The 22,655-nt window shown below is 47.4% G+C and overlaps 1 protein-coding gene across 4 annotated transcripts in view; it reads right to left on the minus strand.

The window, feature by feature from the left end:
* ZZEF1 (zinc finger ZZ-type and EF-hand domain containing 1) overlaps nucleotides 1-22,655 on the minus strand; it is a 110,340-nt gene that overhangs the window by 77,521 nt on the left and 10,164 nt on the right. For all 4 annotated transcript variants that reach the window (XM_043582702.1, XM_043582701.1, XM_043582704.1 and 1 more), the window contains exons 2-9: nucleotides 15,711-15,855; nucleotides 11,987-12,181; nucleotides 10,034-10,205; nucleotides 9,010-9,209; nucleotides 7,424-7,634; nucleotides 3,104-3,220; nucleotides 2,062-2,240; nucleotides 280-378 (exon numbers count right to left, since the gene is read on the minus strand). In XM_043582702.1, coding sequence (XP_043438637.1) covers nucleotides 280-378; nucleotides 2,062-2,240; nucleotides 3,104-3,220; nucleotides 7,424-7,634; nucleotides 9,010-9,209; nucleotides 10,034-10,205; nucleotides 11,987-12,181; nucleotides 15,711-15,855 — 1,318 coding nt within the window. The remainder of the gene's footprint in view (nucleotides 1-279; nucleotides 379-2,061; nucleotides 2,241-3,103; nucleotides 3,221-7,423; nucleotides 7,635-9,009; nucleotides 9,210-10,033; nucleotides 10,206-11,986; nucleotides 12,182-15,710; nucleotides 15,856-22,655) is intronic.

Here is a 22,655-nt window from a genome sequence, read left to right on the forward strand (position 1 = left end):
TGAACTTGAAAACGCTAACTTTTTATATTCCAAGATGGAGAACGCTTGCTTTTCAAAACTCAAGGCTCTCAACTACTTTGAAATTGTTACAAGCGACTGGCCCTTAGCAGATTACAGGGCCATGATAATGAAGGCACACAAACGGTTCAAGGACCACCACTCAACAGAGGCCAACACGGTGTGCAGCCTGCGTGTTCTGAGCACCCCAGAACCCCACGCGTGGTCTCACGTGCCCGCGGCCCTCCCCACTCACAAAACACAGACACACCTACCACTCACCGTCTCTCGTCCACGGCTCGACGAGGAGGTTTTCAGGCCCTGATTTCTCTTCCTTCCCTTTGACATCACAGGCCTGAAGGATCAACTGGAGAGGTTTACCTGATCAAAGACAAGAGAGAGAACGAGAGCCTTAACCCAGCACGATGAAAAAAATAAAGACTAGCAGACACATCAGTGGAAATGGAGCGTCTGTGGACACCACACTACTAAAAATGTACCTGTTGAAAAACTAAAGCAGAGAAGCGATGCTGGACAAAAGATGCGCTTTCCTGAAAGAGACCAAGTACAGCTTTATGTCCCTACGTGATTCCATGAAGAGGTCTCTAAAACACCACTATTCAGAAACAAAGTATATTGTAAGACAGGGTAACAGCAGACGTTCAACATACTTGGGAGAGGGAGTTCTAAGATAGTGTTTTGGAGCCAATAATTAATTTTGTTGTAACTGCATTTAAATACATAAATAATATCTTACGCTTTGGGGTTTTGTTTCTTTAATACACCTGCGGGCAAATTTTGAAAGTTTTAAAAATTACAAAAATCACCATTTGCTATGATGACCTGAAAGCTTTTCCTTTTTCTCTTGTGTTAATAATGTTGTAGTGATGGGGCGCCTGGGTGGCTCAGTCGGTTGAGCGTCCGACTTCAGCTCAGGTCATGATCTCACAGCTTGTGGGTTTGAGCCCCGTGTCAGGCTCTGTGCTGACAGCTTGGAGCCTGGAGCCTGCTTCAGATTCTGTGCCTCCCTTTCTCTCTGCCCCAACACACTCGCATTCTGTCTCTGTCTCTCTCAAAAATAAATAAATGTTAAAAAAAAAATTTTTTTTTTTACAATTTAAAGAATACTGTAGTGAGAACCCACTAACCTGTACTCCAACCCAGAACTAGAACACTGCCGATAATAAACATTCCCTCACGTTTTACGCCCCCACCCAGCGTTCCCTACCTAAACAACTGCTCATCTGAACTGAAAAGCGTCCTGGAGAGTATTTCCCAGACACTACATATCCCCCCCTCATCCAGCTGTGCCTGCTATGGGCCCCCTACCCAACCAAAAAATTATCTTTGAAAATTTAGGGGGGGAAATGGATTTATAACACATTAATTGTCTGCCTTTAAAAATTAAACATAAAATAAATTATTAGGTCGTATTAAGGCAAAAGTACAAAGATCATGACAGAAACAGCACAGTTTGCCCATTACTACAGGGATGGGATCCACTACTCTACTTTGCAGACAGAAACTGCAGCACCAGAAGCCAGGATGGCAAAGAAGTTGTTCCTCACAGCCCAACTGAGAAGGGTCGGCAGACAATGTCACGACAGGCCCAGGTGGGCAAAGCGGTGGCAGGCCTGTGGAGCTCACGGGAGGCAGAGGGATGCCGTCTAAGACGAGGATCCGGTTCTCTCCTCCTCCACAGGGGAGACAGTCCAACTTCCCAACCCTCTTGGTCTACACACGCGGTGTAACTACAGTGACCTGATCCACAAACTACCGGAGGACATAAGATGCCAGGAAGTCCCACGTTAATGATGGGGTTTTTTTTGCTATTGTTTTATTTTAGAGAGAGAGAGCATGCGTGAGAGGGGCAGACGGAGAGAGGGGCACAGACTGACGGAGAGAGAGAATCCCAAGAATCGATGGAGAGGTCGATCCTATGACCCTGGGATCAAGACGGGAGCAGAAATCAAGAGTCAGACGCTCAACCGACTGAGCCCCCCATGCGCCCCTCGGTAACAGTGGTTTTCTGGCTTGTCCGTCCCGGGAGCCTGCGTCACTTACCGTATTTAAGGAGCAGGTTCTGCCTGACTGATGCCATGGAGGAGATGAGGGACGAGGCTTCGTAGCGTGTGTCCAGGTGGTCAGTGATGGCACACAGAGAGCTCAGCACTTTGGCGACACTTCCTCTTGCTAGTGCAAAAGCCAGAAGGGTCAGCTCCACCTCTGGAGTCGAACAGCAGCTATGAGCAAAGAACAAAAAACTTTTCACTTCTTAAAAACATGAGCACATCAAGGTAGCCCGAACCCCACGTAATTGACCCCAGAAGTAAAACCGACCCATGGTGTGCTTTCTATACGTTTACCAGAAATACTTTCTCAAAATCCTCAAGATAACCTGAAGAAAAATTAAATCAACCTAGAGGACTAGGAAATTAAATGCTCACCTCTGTCTCCTTAATCTGTAAGCATTAAACAACACTAACAGTATCAACTTTAACAAATCAAACAATAAGTAAATAAACCACAAATAAAGAAGCTCCTACAAGAAGCCGCTGCTCTAAGAATGACGACTGGGTGAGGACTGGGTTGGGAGCTCAGTCCTCCAACACCAACAGGGTATTTTAGACGTACTGAACCGTATGCTTCTCGGTCATTTTAAACACATCACGTACAAACTGCTTCCTGTTAAATGTTTATTTGTTTATTTTTGAGAGAGACAGAGCGAAGAGAGCGAGTGTGCCAGGGCAAGCAAGACCGCCGACAAGCTACTACGGGGCCTCGGCCAGGCCTGTGGACCAGCGGCTGTACAGGCAGGCAAGCGGATGCCGCCCAAGGCCACCACGTAAGCAGAGGGACGGAGGGACACCGGTTCTGGCTGCAGCAGAGAACCCCCCACCCACCCCCACCTCCTAAGGTCAGGTAGCATCCCAAGATAATGGAGTTGACACAGGTGAATGACTGCGTCATTTCTTCTTCAATCATGAACCATGAGCTGTTTTTAGTGGTAATCCATGAAAGATAAAAAAAGTTTTTTAAGGAAGACTTAACAAGCACAGATGCCCTCTACGCCCTACAAGCCCCACCTCATCAACCCTGATTTTACCTCGTTATTCTTATGAGGAAGCTGTCCACTTCTTCAAGAACGTTGGGAGACAGGAAAGTCGAGAAACCCGTGGATCCTGGTGAGAGGGAAAGTGGAGGCATGTGCTGCAGCGCCTTCCTGAAAGTGGGAGGTGGAGGTCAGAACAGCGCCTGTGGCCAGGCGGACACATCAGTTCACGAACACGAAACAAAAACTGAACGCCTAGAAGCTCGTTTGGATTGATCCCTCCTGAGCGAACAGCGTTCCTACGGAGAGCCTGACACACAGCGTGACATCTGCTTCCCCCGGAGTCATGGTGCCAGGTCCTGTCGTGGGGTTGCTTTCTTGTTTAGTTCTTCTTTCAAGAGTTCCCTTGCCCTCTGCAAAGGCTCATTCCACACTCTTTGGGATCAAGTACTCATTCTACGCAGAGTGGGCAAAAGACACACGTACTCTCCAGAAAAACCCCAGACTTTGTACAAAACCCGACCCCGGAGGGAGAGCAGCTTGGGGCCCAGGAAACGGTTCGGTTCACACATCCGATCTTAGGTCTACGGTATCTAAAGACGTGCCACGAATTTTCTTTTCTCCTAAACGTACCAGCACCCATCACCGTTTCTATTCTCGCCCGTGTTCCTAAAATATGCTATTCTAGCCTTTCTACCTTCATGCCTGCTTCAATGTTTCTCTTTTCTCGTCTCCACTAACGTTTATCTTTCTGAAACCCCTCCGAAGCTTTATCTCCTCCAAACTAGTAGTTACCCAACAAACCGATACAACCCAAAACTACTGGGTCCTCCTCTGCACCAGCAATCGTGCTACGTGTGCAACTTGAAGGTGTGCAAAAAATAACTCAAGATTCTGCAACTGACCATCATCTTACGGCAGCAGTAATGAGAAGCTCCGAAACAACTTTATTTCTACGTTTCAAAATAGAGACAGCACGGTAGAGCTAATATTCTGTCAGCTCCCACTGTGCCCTCAGCTCTCGCCCTCTCTCTACACAGAGCTGCAAATGCAGGAGGCCACCGAGGTCACACACGCGGATGCAGCACAAGCAAACACTTTGTTTCATGATACTTTTTATTTTCCTCATTGATTTTCATTGATTTTTCCAAAAAATTTTATAGGAGTTTTAGATCACTGACATGTAAACATTAGGAGTGGAAATGTAATTGCAGATTAATAATTACAGCTTCTTAGAAATATAAGCTTTAAATATATCCATTCCTTGAAATCTTGCCATTTGCAACAACATGGGTGGAACCAGAGTGTATTATGCGAAGTGCAATAAGTCAGAGAAAGATAAATATGGCACGATTTCTCTTATATGTGGTATTTAAGAAACAAAACAGATGAACACAGGGGAAGGAAAGGAAAAATAAAAGTAGAGAGGAAGGCAAACCATGAGACTCTTAACTGCAGAGAACAAGCTGAGGGTTGATGGCGGGGGGGGGGGGGGTTACATGGGTGATGGGCATTAGGAGGACACTTGCTGGCATGAGCCCTGGGTGTCGTATGGAAGTGATGAATCACCGGGTTCTGCTCCTGAAACCAGTACTACACAGTATGTTAACTAACTTGAATTTAAATTTAACAAAATTATCTCCACTTGTCAACCACTTGGCTTATCTTCACAAAAATTAGGTAGAAAGCCCTTCTTCTCTTTCCTGAAAATTTAGTCCCTAAAGCAGGGCTGTGCTTGGGCAGGAGGACAGGCACCACGGTGGCCCACAATGGGGTTCTGGAGTGGGGATGGTCACAGCAGTGGCCTTGCAAAAGATGCTGGGGCGGGAGTGGGGTGAGGGCAGGGTCCGGATGAGGGCAGGAGACGGGAGCCTGGTCACGTGGGAGGACGGGCGGCAGGTTTCTCAGCGTCAGATAAGGGAAGCACAAACCGAGGGCGACAACCAGAGGCAGGGTCGTCTGTACACGGGGTCAGAAGTGAGCGCGGAAGGGAGCTCACAGAAATGAGCATGCGTGTAAACGTGCACAATGTACACACACGTGCACGTCACTTCCGTGCAAACACGTATTTCCCAGTGGGGCCCATGGAGACAGAGGAGAGAAGTCACACCCCACCTGCAATGAGTTCAGTGTGTTCTCTTTCTTCTTCCTCTCCTTTAAAAAAATTTTTTTGATGTTTATTTATTTTAGAGAGAGGCAGAGTGCAGAGTGCAAGCAGGGGAGGGGCAGAGAGAGAAGGAGACACAGAATCCGAAGCAGGCTCCAGGCTCTGAGCTGTCAGAGCAGAGCCCGACGCGGGGCTCGAACCCACACACCGCGAGATCATGACCTGAGTCGAAGTCGGACGCTCAACCGACTGAACCACCCAGGAGCCCCTCTTTTTAAAAAATTTTTTACATTTATTTATTTATTTTGAGAGAGAATGTGCGCGTGTGTGCGTGCACACGAGTGGGGGAGGGGCGGAGACAGAATCCCCAGAAGGCTCCACGCCATCAGCACAGATGAACCCACAAACTGTGAGATGACAACCTGAGCCGAGATCGAGAGTCGGACGCTTAACTGACCGCGCCACCCAGGCATCCCTTGCGTGTTCACTTCCTAAATTCTCCACTAAAAGGGACGATGACTCTGCAGAAAAAATGGCTCACTGCAGGACGAAGGCAGGGAGCATTCAAGACAGGCCTGGAGTATTTTGTTGTTCTGGAAAGTAAGGAAGTGTTCCAAGTTAATGAAGACATGTCAAAGGACCCATGAACCAGACTGAAGGAGTTCCCACAGGCCAAGCCTGGGCCAATGCAAACATCAACACCGTGATCAGTTATAACCCAGCGAACAACGTTAAGAATCACGCGTCCACACCAATACCAAGTTTGAGGAGGAATGGGATATGTTGTCTCAGAGCATCTCCTCACAAAATACTAATTACCAGGAAAAAAAAAAAAAAAAAGTCCCTTTACAATGGAAAAATCTAAGAGACCACCCTTCCATCCAGGGATCGATGTTGACCTGAACAGCACCAGTAACCGGACAACCTAAGGTGGGGTGTCAGCTGACGGGGTGAAACCAGAGCGCGTCATCACTTCTGTGATGCTCCCGCTAAAGATACAACACCTACACTTAATCATGAGACATCAGATAAACCAAAACCGAACGACACTCTTGCAAATAACTGACCTGTAATTTTCAAACGTGTCAAAGCCGTACAGTCAAGGGAAGACTGAGGAACTGGTCCACTCTGACGGAGACCGAAGAGACGCGGCAACAAAATAAAGTATGATTCTGGCCTGGATCGCTGTGCCACACAGGACACTACTGGGCCAACTCACAAGCCCCGAAAGGATGGTGCCGTAAGTGCCCGTCAATCCCCTGGGCCTGATGGCTGTAGCACAGTGTTCTTATTCACAGGATATACACGCCAATGTATTAGGGACAATGGGGCACCAGGTTTGCAAATTTCTCTCCGACACCTCAGAAGGAAATAAAAGTTCTTTGCATTGCACTTGAAATATACTCTAAGTCACAGACCGTTTTTCTAAAAAAAACTTTAAACAGGAAGCAAGACAGGAGTATGGCCAAATACTGCCCTTCACATCTGGCACTGCCCGCAGTGTTACTGGCTGAGCAGTTTTATTCAACAGCAATAACCAACAATCTCAAAAGACTTCGAGAGGACATCTACCAACAGTCTCTTGTTATCAGTCACTGAACTTAAACGCAGGGCTCTGACACTTCACTGCTCCTAAGGCTGCACGTCACTCACCACTTTCTGCCTTGTATGTTACGGCTGGGACTTTGTGCCCTCACAGGTTTTTTTTTAACTTTTTAACTTTTAATTTTCTTAATTTAAATGTGATTCAATTTTAATTGTTTAATTTTAACTTTTAATTCAATTTTAATTTACCTTTACTTTTTCCATTTTAATTTTCAAAGGTGCTCTACATTTCAAACTGAATTCATTTAGCACCCTTGAACAGATTTCCATCAGGAGCGAAAAGAGCCCTCAACCTGGAGTCCAGAGGCCTAGACCCTACCTGACACATCCCTGCCCAGCGATGGGCCCTGGGGAACGCCACGGGGTCCTCACCTGTCACCTGGGGAGAAGTTTTACGTGTACATTTCACAGTACGAGGAGGTAAATGACACACAGCACCTGAAGGAGCTTATCTGATCTCAAGCGCTACATAAGTGTGACCAACTGCCACCGACGGGCAAGGGGCAGAGCAGCCGGGAGCTGACAGCACCAACAGGAAACACCGGGGCACCCGAGGCAGAGACGCTGAGTCTCAGTGACTGAGGGCTGCTAAGTGCCATGCTCTGCAGGGGGAGGGGACGACAGGGGCCGCGGAGGGTTGGAAAGCAGAGGGGGTGACTTACTGAGTATTGTGCAGCACTGTCTGGACGAAGGCGGGGTTTGTCTCCATGGACGCCGTCACCAGAGATGTCAGCAGAGACCAGTACCAGATTGCAGAAGCATCTGACACTGAGACCCCAGACTTCTTAACTCTCTGAAAGCCAACAGCCCTCAGACCATGAATTCTAGTGTCACATCCATCGCTAAGACAACGTTTTATGTTAATCTGGACATCTGTCAAGCGCAAACAACAAATTCAGTATTGGATTAAGTTCTTTAGTTCAGCAAATGCTAGGCTCCCAACTAAAAGCAAAATAGCAATTCACATTTTGAAAAGAAAATTCTGAAATAACTCTGATACCAGAAATAATGTGTACAATGCAGCTAGCATACAATAAACTCGTCAAAAAAGCATCAACCAAATTAAGGAGTCATAAGAACAATGGGTAAATTTAAGGGCGGCTTAAAATCTTTCCATTGCAAAGTTTCTTAGAAATTTACGTGTCTTGAAAACTAACACAAAGATCGTTTTTTAAATCCTGACTAAATCCATGGTAAGAAAACTTCTACAGCTAGGGTTCTGAAATTTCAATTGAGTTAAAAACAGGAGCTTGCTCACAGCAGTTGTGAGAATTTATTTCTGATAATCAAGTCCAAACAGGGGACGCAGGCATGACTCACTTTTAAGAGGTGTCACAATTTCTTATTTGGGTTGGAGAGGAGGAGGTGAGAAGTTAAAAGGGACACAACTTAGAGAAAAGCCCAGCACAGTGAGACAGGAAGCGTCTACTCCAGGAGCTGAACTACCGCTCTGCCTACGGGCAAGACACAAAGACTCTACCTCCCTAGGCCTCAGTTCCTTTGAGCAAAGTAAGAACACTTCTTTTGGCCCAGGAGAGCATTAGAAGAAATGAGACAAAGCATGAAGCATTCCGGCTCCCTGAATGAAAAAAGCCTGGAAAGAAATCACAGAATTGTGATTATTTCCAAAATGCTAGCTGTGACACAAGGTTATAATATTATAAAAATGGAAACAACCTAAATGTCCAAGAATAAAGAGCTGGATAAAACTAAGGCAAATTCTTACAACGCTAAATAAAGGTGTGCAAAAACACGCGGTAGGACAACGCGCTAAAGAATTACAAACCAGCGTGGAAAGCGTATCACCATTTTTGTAAATATGCACCCACAACCCTATGTTTTATTTTTAAAAGGTGTGTGTGTGCGCGTGTGTACACACATGTTTACACACGCACACACACGCGCACATGCACACACACACAAGAAAAGATCTGGAAGGTTCCACACTAACACATTCACAGTGATTATCCCTGGGTGGTGGGATTTTGAGTAATTTTTGCTTATATTTTGTAGTTTTACGGTAAGGAAACAAGAATATTTCTAATTAAAAAAAGGCTTCTATAACTTTAAAAACACCAAATGGATGAAATAATGTGACTTTCACGCGCATCACGAGTAGCCAATCAAACCTACAGAGAGAATCTAACGGTTTCTCCACTTTAGAAGTCTTCCCGCTAAAAAATATTCCTTCTTCCCTCCATCCCAAACCCCTTAATTAGAAGGGCAAGGTGCACCCTGGCTGACTCACAGAGCTGGCTGATGTTGGCATTTTCCAGCAGCGTCACGTAGCCGGTGACATTGCTGGGGATGTGCACGTCGCGGACATCCTGGAGCTCACCGACACTCCTCCCCACAGCCACGGTCACCTGCTGCGGCATGTAGCTCTGGTCTGTGGCAGCCACTGCGATGGACAAGTGTCTAAGCACAACATCTGGCTTCATTTTTAAGCTGGAAAACACGGGAGCAGAAACTGCAAATGTTTACACAGGTCAGAAGCGGCAGCATTCACAAGTCCCATCTCCAAGACCTGGTCTTTGATGTCACCAAAGACTCACTGTCCTAAAAGCAACCAACTTGAAACGCTATTAGTTTCAAAGTCCTTATGGCCTCTCATCTCAAAAATTCCTCTCGGGTCAAGATTAATCTTACGTTTCCTCTTAAGCTACTAATACAGGCAGGAAAGTACAATACGAACATCCTAAAAAACATCGCTTTACCTGAGAAACAAGTTCTAAACTGCATCCAAAGAACTGAATATACTCCCTCGGCTGTAAGTTAGACGGCTAAAGGTCACATATACTCCCTATGAGAAAACAAGACGATTATTTCTATTGCACCAACTGAAAGGAGCCCATCCTCTGAAGAGACAGGAGAAACTTGAGAACCAGAAGCGTCCCAGCTGATAGTCGTCAATTCCACCCCCGGGTCCCTGCTCATCCCATCCCCTCGCTTCCTCAGCGGCAAGATAGGTGCATACGGGTTTATTAAATGCACAGAGAGGATCTTAAAATGTAAAATCGCATCTAAGTACTTGCCCCTTGTGATATTAATTTTCCTGAGAAACTAGCGAAAAAGATCTGAAATCAGTATCACAAGATATTAGTCAAATACTATTTTCTCCCCCCAAATTCCAAGTAAAGGGATTATCCGTGTTTACGGACAGATGAGCCCAGGAGCCCCTGGACTTGATTCTTATGGCATGGAAGGTAATTTTGAGCGCACTGATGAGATGGGCACGCGGGTCGCCCAGCAGCTGGTGTGGCGCCACCCACCGGATCCAGTGTGAGCGGGCACTGCCGTCCGACTGCCAGTATGACGCCGTGTCTCCATTTGTCATCTTGTCGATGTCCGCGGGGTTGGAGGACGTTTCTATGTAAGCGTAGCACTTTGCCACCGACTTGAGTTTATCCATCTCAGGGCTCCTAGTTAGGTCTCCAGGGCTCTCTGCAGGGAAAATCAGATTCCATCACATGACATCTCTTTCACAAAGGGAAAAAAGGATCATTTAAAATACCTAACACAAATATGCTTGGTACCTTGGTCCTCGAAAAATAAGCGTTCCTTAAAATCTTCTTCCGAAGTACCAACATAAAAGCAGGAATTGGCCACACTGCTCCGTGAGCCACTGCAGTGCAGCCCCAGAGACATGAGCAGAACCACGCTGAGGGCGGAAAATGGAACCTTACAGTCTGAACTCACGTTTCCTTAATTGTGCGTGAGATTTTTTAACCCACTCATTTGTAAGCCACCTGTGTTTCTGAGTGAGGCCTGGTCCTCCCTTCAACTATTTTCTGTGGAGCACAAGTCTTCTCACCAGTTTGTATGTTATATGATGTGCCCGCATGCACGCGCACGCACACGCACAGAACAGGTGATGTTTACTGAGTGTTCCCTGTGCGCCACTTTTCTATAGATTGTCTATGTTCTAATTCGGTTTACCAATGAGGAATCTAAGGCTCAGAGAGTAAGTAACCGCCCAAGGTCAGAGCCAGTAAAATATTAGGTCTGTCACGATGTGTTACAAAATACATTTTTATTCCCTGAATATCATTCGTCTTTCGACTCTGCTTATATTTTCTGCTGTACAGAACTTTAAATCTGCATAAAGTCTAATTTATTAATCTCTTCTTTTGTAGTTTGAGTTTCACATCTTGCTTAGCAAGGTGTCCCATGTCAAGCGTTTGTACAGAGCAGGACTACTTGCCTCTAGCACTTTACGGTTTCTTTTTCAACGTTTATTTATTTTTTTTTTGGGGGGGGGGGGGACAGAGAGAGACAGAGCATGAATGGGGGAGGGGCAGAGAGAGAGGGAGACACAGAATCGGAAGCAGGCTCCAGGCTCTGAGCCGTCAGCCCAGAGCCCGACGCAGGGCTCGAACTCCCGGACCGCGAGATCGTGACCTGGCTGAAGTCGGACGCTTAACTGACTGCGCCACCCAGGCGCCCCTTTACGGTTTCTTTACAGCTGAACTGTTTGATCTACCTGAAATTTGTTTCAGTGAACGGAATGGATGAGAATCTAGCTTTATTTACTTCTCCAAATGGCTGGCCAGTTGCCCCCACCCCGCTTGTTGACCGATTCGCCTCTCTACCTTGTACAAAGCAATGCTGACTGTACCTGGTACCATATTCCCACACGTACTTGGGGCTACTTCCTGACTCTATCGTGTTCCACGGACCTGTCTGTCCACACTGTCAAACTGCCGGTGTCACGGAGGGAGTCCGGGGTGGCCTTCCGCATGTACTCAACTACTACTCACAGACTATCTACCATGTGGCAGGCACAGTGCCCGGTGTTAAGGATAATGACACAAATGAGGCAGACAAAATGCAAAGAAATAATAACGCTGCAGCTTCAGGTAGTAAGTGCCACTTAGACCATTAAACCGACAAAGGTGACGGTGACTAGAAGGTGGGGAATGGTACGGGTCGGGGGGGCATTAAATTAGATGGGGTAATGAGGAAAGCCTTCCCCGAGGTCACATCTGAACAGAGACATGAATGAGAAGCCAGTTGTGCTAAGAAGGGAGGGAGGGAGGGAGGGAGGGAGGGAGGGAGGGAGGGGAGAGACAGAGAAAGCCAGCAGACCACATTCTTATGCTACAGACTGGCTGCTGTTCTAGTTTTCGGAAGAGAAGGCAGGGAGGAGGGTCTGCTCACAGTGCATCTGGAAGAAATGACGACAGAACGCGGTCCCACAGCCCCCACCACACACGTGCACGTACCCTTGTCCTTCTGTACCAGCTGGTCCAGGGACTCCTTCAGAACCGAAACCCTCATGGAGCACATGTTATTGCAGTGGTCCAACATGGGGCAGGGGACGGCCATGCCGGAGAGCCGGTTGCGATGCAGGAAACGCAGGATCAGGGACGCGTGAACACCCAGGCCCTCCTTGGACTCTGAAAATATGTCTATAAAACCTAGGCAGACAAAACCCAGTTTGGGTGATTCAGGAATGCGCCACAACAGTGTTCCCACACCCCCGCCGGTGGCCTACCTCGACTGGCTGAGTGAAAAGCAGCCATTATGGGTCTTTACTGATACTCTAAGTTTTGATCATTTAAAAATCTAAGCAACTTTTAAGAAATGAACCAGTGGTAATCTCAACTTAAAAATTAATTTCATGGGACGCCTGGCCGGCTCAGGTGGTGGAGCACGTGCCTCTTCACCTCGGGATTGTGAGTTCGAGCCCCGTGTTGGGTGTAGAGATCACTCAAAAATAAAATTAAAAAAAAAAATTCCTTTCGTTTAATAAAATTTTAGAAGACTTTGAATAATGATTATCTGTTTCAATCCAAACTTTAAAAAGGTATAAGCACCAAAATACTAACCAGAAGTTCTTTTTTTTTTTTTTTTAATTTTTTTTTTCAACATTTATTTATTTTTGGGACAGAGAGAGACAGAGCATGAACGGGGGAGGGGCAGAGAGAGAGGGAGACACAGAATCCGAAGCAGGCTCCAGGCTCTGAGCCATCAGCCCAGAGCCTGACGTGGGGCTCGAACTCACGGGCCGCGAGATCGTGACCTGGCTGAAGTCGGACGCTTAACCGACTGCGCCACCCAGGCGCCCCAACCAGAAGTTCTTAAACGTGTTGTATAGACAGAACGTGGGCTCAGGATAAAGTTTATCGTCTCTGCGAGTGAAAGAGTAACTGTTTTTATAAGAAACTACAGGACACCATGACGACGACGGTGCAGCCACCACCCTGACCACGATTCCCGGTGGCATCTCACGGCGTGCAGGCTCTGGCCCCCACTCCAGTGCTCTCTCCAGTGCAGCTCCCTGGAGTCTGCCCACTCCGTCCATCCCTCTGGCCTCAAAATCTCCCATTCGTGCTGACCCACCCACGTTTCCTGAGCGGCTCTCCCAGCCGTCCTCTGTCTGGCATTAACCCAAGCAATCTTACAAACACACAAGTCACACAATGTCTACCCCTGTTTAACATCCTCCCATGGCTCCGCATAACCTACAGTGAACACAGGTGTCCATAACCCAGTAATAAGTGGAGAGAGGATAAACACGGCACCTCTTCCCAGAGCTCAGATACACTCGTGGGCTTGGGGGAAATTTCTTTTCTTTTTACTTTCCAATGAATCATAACTGGACATGACAAAAAGTACCTATGTTACAAGTGTACTGACTGATGAACTTTCACAAACTGAACACCCCACGTATGCAGCACCGAGCGCAAGACCCCAAAAGTCTTAGCAGAAATTATTTAAGTGTAAAACAAACAGGTTAGGGGCACCTGGGGGGCTCAGTCTGTTAAGCGACCAACTTTGGCTCAGGTCATGATCTTACAGTTCACGGGTTCGAGTCCCACGTCAGGTTCTGTGCTGACGGCTCAGAGCCCGGAACCTGCTTCGGATTCTGTGTCTCCCTCGCTCCCTGCCCCTCCCCCGCTCGCACTCTGCCTCTCTCTCAAAATAAACAAACATTTAAAAAATTAAAAAATAATAATAAATTGAACAAACAAACAGGTTACATTCAAGAATGAAACTCTGCACTAATTTTTAAGAGAAGACACGAGACTGACGAGAACTTATGTGCTGGAAGTGGCCGATTTTGACTGCGCCCTCCACACAAACCCTGGAGACACGGGCTCCATTTCCCAAGACTCACCAGCCCGTGCCGCCCCTGCCCCCCTTGTACAGTGTCTGTTCCCTGGGCAGACTCCACGGCAGCACCACCCTCACGTGATGACACTGCTGGTGCCACACCCACGTGCTCCGCACCCAGACTCTGGCAATGGGGACATTCTTCGACACGCGGAAACAGGCAGCGGACGTGGCAAACGCTTAGTGCCAGCACAGTGAGATGTGAAAGGGACAAGTTCCGATCTTGGTCAGAAAGAGCGACAAGGAACAAATCCCACAACAGGTGAGTCCAGCTTACCAGGGTTTGTCCTAACACTGTGAGAAAATAATTTTTGTACACTGGAGGTTGATAGAAAATTTTGAGTAAAAAGTCCTAGTCACCACCCTGCTACGTAAGCACGTTGGGCTCCGAGCCCCGAGTCTTTCTAATTCTATCTCCCCTCCCCCAGAACAACGGTGCACTGAGTATTATTTCAGGTGGGTTCCCTGGTCTTCGCCCCTTCCTCCCCTCCCCAACAGCTGCTCGAGGCGTCCACATACAGCTCCCGATGTTACCGGTGCTGGTAACGCACACGTGGCAGTGATACGGAAATGCCGAGATATGACTTAGCGAAACGTAATTCAAAGCACACTTTTAACTGCCATGAGAGTAGGAAAAAAGTTAACATGTATGGACTACCTACGACGCTATAAAGATGACGCAATTAGGGGCGCATGGGTGGCTCAGTTGGTTAAGTGTCCGACTCTTGATTTCAGCTCAGGTCATGAATTCCGGTTCATGAGACTGAGCCCACGTCGGGCTCCGCACTGACGGCGTGGAGCCTTCTTGGGACTCTCTCTCCCCCTCTCTCTGCCCCTCCCCTGCTCATACTCTCTCACTCTCTCTCTCTCTCAAAAATAAACATTTTTTTAAATCCAAGATTATACAATTGAAGACAACTTGAGGAAGAACGGAAAGCTGCATTCTTCATCAATATACACACGTCGTCCTTTCCCAGCTCAGCACGCCCTCCGCGGTAAGTCAGAGAGGTCAAGGGCAATCCCATTTACATCGGTGCGTCTACCAAGTCTACCCGCCTCCACCGCTGCTCCCGCCAGGCTCTGCGCTACATGTTAGGACACCGCGAGCAGAGTAGGAAAAGTTCTGAGACAAGCTGAGGGCACAAGGACAATAAGCAAAGTTTTATTCCTTTGCAACTCAACTGTTTTCTCACTGGAGAAAAAAGAGGGTAACTTAATTTTGATTCTGTCTTCGGAGTCCCTAGAAGAAACCATACAAAAACACAAAGTTTTTTCCGAGGGACAATCTAGAAGAAGTATTGCTTACTTTCATGCTGTTTTTATTACTACTTAAATTTCAGAGTGGTAGCTTTCAAAAACAAACAAACACTGGGCACCGACCATCTACCAAAGATACGTTAAATGTGAGGGCACAGCAGAAATAGAAGGTCCCTGTCCTCACGGAGCTCAGAGTATAAGAATAAAGACAGACATTTACAGATAAATGAACGATTAATTAATTAATCACAGCGCTGACATGAGGCAAAGACAAAGGCAGGATACCAAGAACACACACGTGGGGCCAGGGACGGCTTCTGGAGAGAGTGAAATAGATACCCACTAAGGAAGGCAGGCTCACGACAAAAGTTCCTAAAAACGGCAGATCTGCTCAAGCATCGCTGTACTGGGGACCCAGAGGGATGATTACACAGAACACGGACTCCAACCGTGGGCTTAACAGACACGACTGGAAAAGCACGTTTATTCCATGGCACCCTCAGCCTGCCTCATGACAACCCACAGGACAGCAAAAGCACCCTCCGGCCTTCAGCACTCAGATGACAGCCTTACCTGGGACCAGAGAGCAGGCCTGCAGTTGCCTGATGATGTGGCCTAGCTCCCCCTGGAGGTTAGCCCCACTGGAGTTCTTGAGGGCCTCCAGCATGTTCTCGGCATCCACTGTACCATCACCCTCGGCGTCAAACTGGGCAAAGGCCTACAACACAAGAGATATAATAAAATCACGTCTGTTCCAAATCATGGATACTTTGCCGCTGGTGACACTGTTGTGGTTGCAGGAAGAGTCCACTGACATCATTCAAAGACCAAATAAATTCGGGATAGTAAGGCACCATGTATAGAAGTATACTACGTGCACACACAAGGTTACCCTCTCATCTTTTTCATGGGATTAACCCCCTTTTCCCAAACAATTGCAGAAAGCAACCTGTGCAGCATTTTCCAACTGGTTACAAAGTGCCAAACACAAAGCTAGAATCAGAGACTTGGCTTAGAGCAACACCTTGGGTCAGCCGGGCTTTTCTTTTCAAACGCTCTTTGGACGCAAGACCCAACTTGATTTATCAACTCCACAGTCCTGTTTTCACTAACCTTTGACCGTATTCTCACTTGCTCCCTGCCCTTGTCGGGCCATCTGGGGAACTGGGTACAATGTGGGATTTGGTCTGAATCCTGCTCTGTCACTAACCAGCTATGTGACTGTCCACACATTCCTTTATCTCCAAAAGCCTTACCTCCTTGATCTGAAAAATGCAGCAAATATTACCAAACTCACAGGCTGCCGTCTGGATTAAGTAACATTTGAACAGAGTCCAACACAGTGAAAGCATATCAGAGTGCAAAGTGTCTCCTTCTCCTTCCTAACCTGCACTGTCATTCCCTCTGTGTCCCTGACACCACTCCCTCTCACATTCTACAAGACTCCCCTCACCTAGCGACTGTCCCAGCTCCCCAGAACTCAATCTCCGCCGCATGAGCGGCTTCCCTCTTCCTGACGATACACCACGCACAGACATCCCTCACCATGAAATACTTTGAGAGTCTCCCCACCTTCTTTTCCAGGTCTTTCTCTCCCTTCCTTCAAACTCCTGCCTTTTCCTTATTTCCCTCCGTCATGAAATGTGGAGATTTCCCACTGAGGTTTCATGACTGATACAAGTACCCACTGCTGTCACGGACCTCTAAACGATGCAGTGTTTCACAGGGACGTAACAAATCCCAGTGTTCATGTCTAAAAACCATGGGCATTCAGTGCAGGACGGGGGACAGTTCGGAGCCAAGTGTGAGAGAAAGCTGCCGCATTCTCTTGGCCTTTCCTCAACCTCGCCAGATTATCCAAAAAGTTAACAGGATCAAAGACTACAGTAATGAAGAAACAATGTTCAACAGAAGAAAATACCTTTTTCTTTTCTGATTAGACCCATAGCTTACTACGGAAGCTCCACCCCAAAAGGGAAAGGAATGGAAGGGATGAGAGGAAAGAGACCGTGATGGACAGAAGACACTGCCTGTGAGGGCAGATGCAGGACCATGGTCTTCAGGGTGCAGAACAGGTGCCTGCAACGTGCTGTCACAAGAAGGGTCAGCGAGGATTAAGGTCGTGAGATAAGAGTCAGAGGGAAAAGCTCCTCACGAAGACGGACTCGTCGGTTGCCCGTGGGGTATAAAGACGGCTGAGGGCCTCCGGGAAGGAAGGCCCAGGCCTCCAGGCTTCCGAGCAAACCACAAGCAGCCACCACGAGTGTCCCAACAAAGGCATTTACCTCCACTTCCTCCCGAAATCCCACCAAGACAACATCACACGGGGATGTTTTCCTAAAGCACAAAGACAGAAGCAAATATCGTATGATGCAATAGCAACAAAACTGTGGAAGCTGAGAAACAAACAGACGCCTAGTGAACGCCACTGTCTGCCAGAAAGAGGCCCCTGAGCCGGGAGCGGGCAAGCGGAGACACAGGCTGCTTCGCGCTGAGGGGCCCAAAGCCTTCTTAGGACCCAGCAGCAGCGGGTGCTGCCGAAGGTGGAGGGAAACCCGTGGGAGGTCTGTTTCGGAAAGCAGTTAAAGCAGACTGGATAGACGCCGATCTTAAGGAATCACCGTGGGTTTCTTTTTAAGGGAAAAGCGTGACAGTGAGATTGTGTGTTTTTTTCCAGAGTTCTTACCTTTTAAAGATACATAATGAAAGATTAATCAATGAAATATTTGTGGCGGGAAAGATTTGCTTCAAAATAATTTGGAGGAGAAGCAGGTGGAGTCTAGAGTAAAACTGGCCTTGAGTTGGTAGCTGTTGGCGCTGGTGAACAGGTCTGTGAGAGTTCATTCTATTCTACTCTTACCTCTGTTTTCTCAGGTTTAAAGCAAACGAACATACAAACGTAACAGGTCTCCAGATCCTCTCCCCAGTCAGAAGCTGGGGTGCGGGGCTGATTTCCTCCAGAGCGTGGCACAGAGTCTCCGGACTAGGAAATACCAGGCGCGGCTGAAAGGGTCAATACTGTACTGAAAACGGGGCACTAATGCCCAAGGGTCAAGGTCTGTAAGACTCACCCCTCCTCTAGGGCTCTCCGAGTGCTGGCAGCCAGTTTCACACTCTCCGGGCAAGACACTGGGGGGCTCTTCTCTGGGGGTGCTGGACAAGCCCCTGAGGACAGACCTGGAGACACTGGCACTGGAGGGCGCCCCCCGCAAGGGCCCAGCACCTTCCAGTGAGGCTCAGCTGTCAGTAAGCCAGACGCATGGAGCCCCCACCTCTTTAGTACCCTGCTCTTTAACGTGAGTGGGGGCAGCCCAGGACCACTGACGTTTGAGGAACGGCTTAATATGAAACACAGAGCAAGCAACTTGGAGAAAAGAAAGGAGAAGGAGACAAGACCGTCAGAAAGGTGATCATCAGTATCTTCAGACAAATATTTAAAAAAAGATATTTTCGGGGCGCCTGGGTGGCGCAGTCGGTTAAGCGTCCGACTTCAGCCAGGTCACGATCTCCCGGTCCGGGAGTTCGAGCCCCGCGTCGGGCTCTGTGCTGACTGCTCAGAGCCTGGAGCCTGTTTCCGATTCTGTGTCTCCCTCTCTCTCTGCCCCTCACCCGTTCATGCTCTGTCTCTCTCTGTCCCAAAAATAAATAAAAAAACGTTGAAAAAAAAAATTTTAAAAAAAAAAAAAGATATTTTCAATACCACTTTTACTAAGGTGTAACTCACATACCGTCAAACTCACCCTTTTAAAGTGCACAACCTAGTGGGTTCTAGTATATTCAGAGCCACCATATATCAGCAGCCACCACCAGCTAATAAAAAAGACGCTGTGTCATCATGAAAGAACAGGAGACTACTATTAAAGCCAGTCTATTCAGAATGTTTTCATAAGCTCCTGAAAGTTAACATATCACAGCAAAACGAAAATCTTAATAGATTTTGGAAGAGAAATCTCAAGCGGCTGGAAGTTCAGTTGACTGAGGTGCCCAGAGAGTACAGCAAAAAGACAGAATGACGGAAACTGGGAAAGAAAAGAGGAAAACAACCAGGAGGCCAGTCCAGGAGCCCACTATCCAAACACTCGGAGTTCCGGAAGAAAGGGGCACAGACAGCACAGGGAGAGAAAGGACAATCGTTACGATTCGAGGTGATTTCCCCAAACTGAAGGATGTGACTTTTGAAACAGAAGAGGCTGAATACCCTACAGGTGGATAAAGGCACACGGTGCTGAGATTTCACACCGCTGAGCAGAGAGAAGTTCCTACTTGCAGGGAGGAGACACAGCGTCCGTATCAGAGGCCGGGAACCAGAGGCTAATTCCGCAGGTATGCCGGGAGATGGAAGGCGATGGGAGCTGGGCCCTCCACATATGGGGGGGGGGGGGGGGGGGGAGGTCCTCTCTAACCCCAAAGTCAGCATGTAGCCAAAATACCACCAACTGTGAAAGAGCGGAAAAAGACATTCTTCCACACACAAGGCTCTCAAAACACACACTAGTTCATGCTCCCTTAGTCAGAAAGCGACCAGAGGGTGTGGTCACCTGAATAAAGACCACACGGAGAAAGAGGAAGAATGGGGTCCAACCGAGAGAGTGGACGAGTCCCTGGGGTGCTGCACAGCACACGTCCAGAATGAGGCAGGTCGGAAAGCTCTGGAGAAGATGAGTCTATGCAACTCCTTCCTGTGTGCTTGAACACACTGAACGTGTGAGAAGACATTCAGGAAACCGGCAGAGAATCTGGAGCTAAATTAATGACAGGGACCAAAAAGCACCAATTCAGCTGTTAACGTGGGAGGAAAGACGTACGAGGAAAAGCAGCAGCGGAATAAACGGCTCAGCGACACACACGATTCATGTCGCCTTAATAACACACACACCGAGAGCGAACTAAACACAGCAGACACACTCTGCCGGGGGACAGGTGTGTGGGTGTGGGGGAGGACAGGACGGCAAAGGACAACTAAGGACGCGTGCTCTGTGGGGGGAATAAGATGGCCTAAAAACTGACAACTCATAAAGTAATGTAAACATGACATCTGGTGACTCTCGGGGACCTACCAGCACCAGCTGCAGGGGCCAAGTGACAACTCGGGGACAGTGAGACACTGCGCAGGGGCGTGGACGACCCGTGGGCTCGATGCCGCGTGAGTGATGACAAGGGAAATCAAAACTTCTGAGTGTCTGCTTCAGGCACAGGATAGACTGCATCAGTGGTTTTACAGCTTTTTCAGTCACATGATATTCCTCCTCTGTAAACACTGGATATATCAACCACAAATAAGAGTTCTGGGACAACCGGAAAGGCGTGAATATGGACATCAGATGACACAGACATGAACTGACATGGAAAGGTGAAGGCCACGGACTGGAAAAGTAGGCTACGAAAGAATATCAGAGAGCAGTCTCACGATAGTTTTAAAAAACCAAATATACACACTTTGCACATTAGTACAAAGCCCCAGACACACAAATATGAAAACACACGTGTGTGTGCAAAATAAGACCTGAAAGCATAAGTGTTTGCTAATGGCAGTAACATGACGATCTGCATCGAGGGGGGTTTTTAAATATCAGGAAATGAGAACACAAGCCTGATATAAAAATCGGAGCCAATGGGCGTGGAGGGAGACAGAACAGAAGCACAGCCTCCGTCTGCCCCAAGACCCCACCGTGTGACAACCACAGCGCGCACAGCCCTTCCCCACTTGGCCCCGGCAGGGCACAATAAGGACTCGAGGTCTGAGGGCATCAGCACAACTGCAGCCCGTCCCACGGGGAAGGACATATGCTTTGGGAAGCTCCAAACGAACATCTGAGCATCCCTAAACTCCAGGCACTTTGCGTAACACCACTTATCCCTCGTAACGGCAGCAGTAGCACTTAGTATTAACTGCCCCACTTTGTAGATGCACGGAGAGGTCAGATAACTTGCCTGAGGTCACACAGCTAGTACTGGAATCCGAGACTCCAGACTTAGTTCTTCAAGACTGTGTTCTCCTTCCTTTGCTCAGAGAAGGCCCAGGGCTCTTGCAGTCTGGAAACTGAGGACGTAAAATCTCTTTGAGCCCTTCTCTTTCCCCAACAGCACCTCATGCCCACGTTTACTCAGAATTAGCCTTAAACCTGAGACGCGCTTTCTCTAAACCTCAAGATGGCACTCAAGTCCTACATCCACTAAAGCTCTTGGCTTCCTCCTTGTTTCTTGCATCTCCAGTGCTCTCTGCTTCCCAACTCCTGTGCTGATGACAGACAAAAAAAAAATCCCATAGAAGTAAGGTTATAAAAACGACGACAGTTTTGCTATTCCTCATAGATTCTGTTGGTCTGTCAATAGTTAATGAATACAACAAGAAGAATTTTGAAACAAACAAAAACAAAGACATTTTGGGTGAGAGAGAAAAAATCAGAACAGCATGACTAACAGCTTCACCAAATAAATAAGTCATTTCCTAACACTCGGAAACTGTCCTCAAAGAAACGTACAGGTTTTCTGGCACAAAAAAGACTCTCAGAGCAATGGAACAGAATACAGAACCCAGGAATGGACCCACAAACGTATGGTCAACTAATCTTTGACAAAGCAGGAAAGAATATCCAATGGAATAAAGACAATCTCTTCAGCAAGTGGTGCTGGGAAAACTGGACAGCGACATGTAGAAAAGAATGAACCTGGACCACTTTCTTACACCAGACACAAAAATAAACTCAAAATGGATAAAAGACCTCAATGTAAGACAGGAAGCCATCAAAATCCTTGAGGAGAAAGCAGGCAAAAACCTCTTTGATCTTGGCCACAGCAATTTTTTACTCAACACATCTCCAGAGGCAAGGGAAACAAAAGCAAAAATGAACTATTGGGATCCCATCAAAACAAAAAGCTTCCGCACAGCGAAGGAAACAATCAGCAAAACTAAAAGGCAACCGATGGAATGGGAGAAGATATTTGTAAACGACATATCAGATAAAGGGTTAGTATCCAAAATCTATAAAGATCTTATCAAACTCAACACCCAAAAAACAAATAATCCAGTGAAGAAATGGGCAAAAGACATGAATAGACATTTCTCCAAAGAAGACATCCAGATGGCCAACCGACACAGGAAAAAATATTCAACATCACTCATCATCAGGGCAATACAAATCAAAACAACAATGAGAAACCACCTTACACCTGTCAGAATGGCTGACATTAACTCAGGCAACAACAGATGTTGGCGAGGATGCGGAGAAAGAGGATCTCTTTTGCATTGTTGGTGGGAATGCAAACTGGCTCAGCCACTCTGGAAAACAGTATGGAGGTTCCTCAGAAAATTAAAAATAGAACTACCCTACGACCCAGCAAGTGCACTACTAGGTATTTACCCAAGGGATACAGGTGTGCTGTTTCGAAGGGACACATGCACCCCCATGTTTATAGCAGCACTATAGACAATAGCCAAAGTATGGAAAGAGCCCAAATGTCCATCGATGGATGAATGGACAAAGAAAATGTGGTATATACATACAATGGAGTATTACT

This window comes from Prionailurus bengalensis, chromosome E1 (assembly GCF_016509475.1).
Source record: "Prionailurus bengalensis isolate Pbe53 chromosome E1, Fcat_Pben_1.1_paternal_pri, whole genome shotgun sequence".
Lineage (NCBI taxonomy): Eukaryota > Metazoa > Chordata > Mammalia > Carnivora > Felidae > Prionailurus > Prionailurus bengalensis.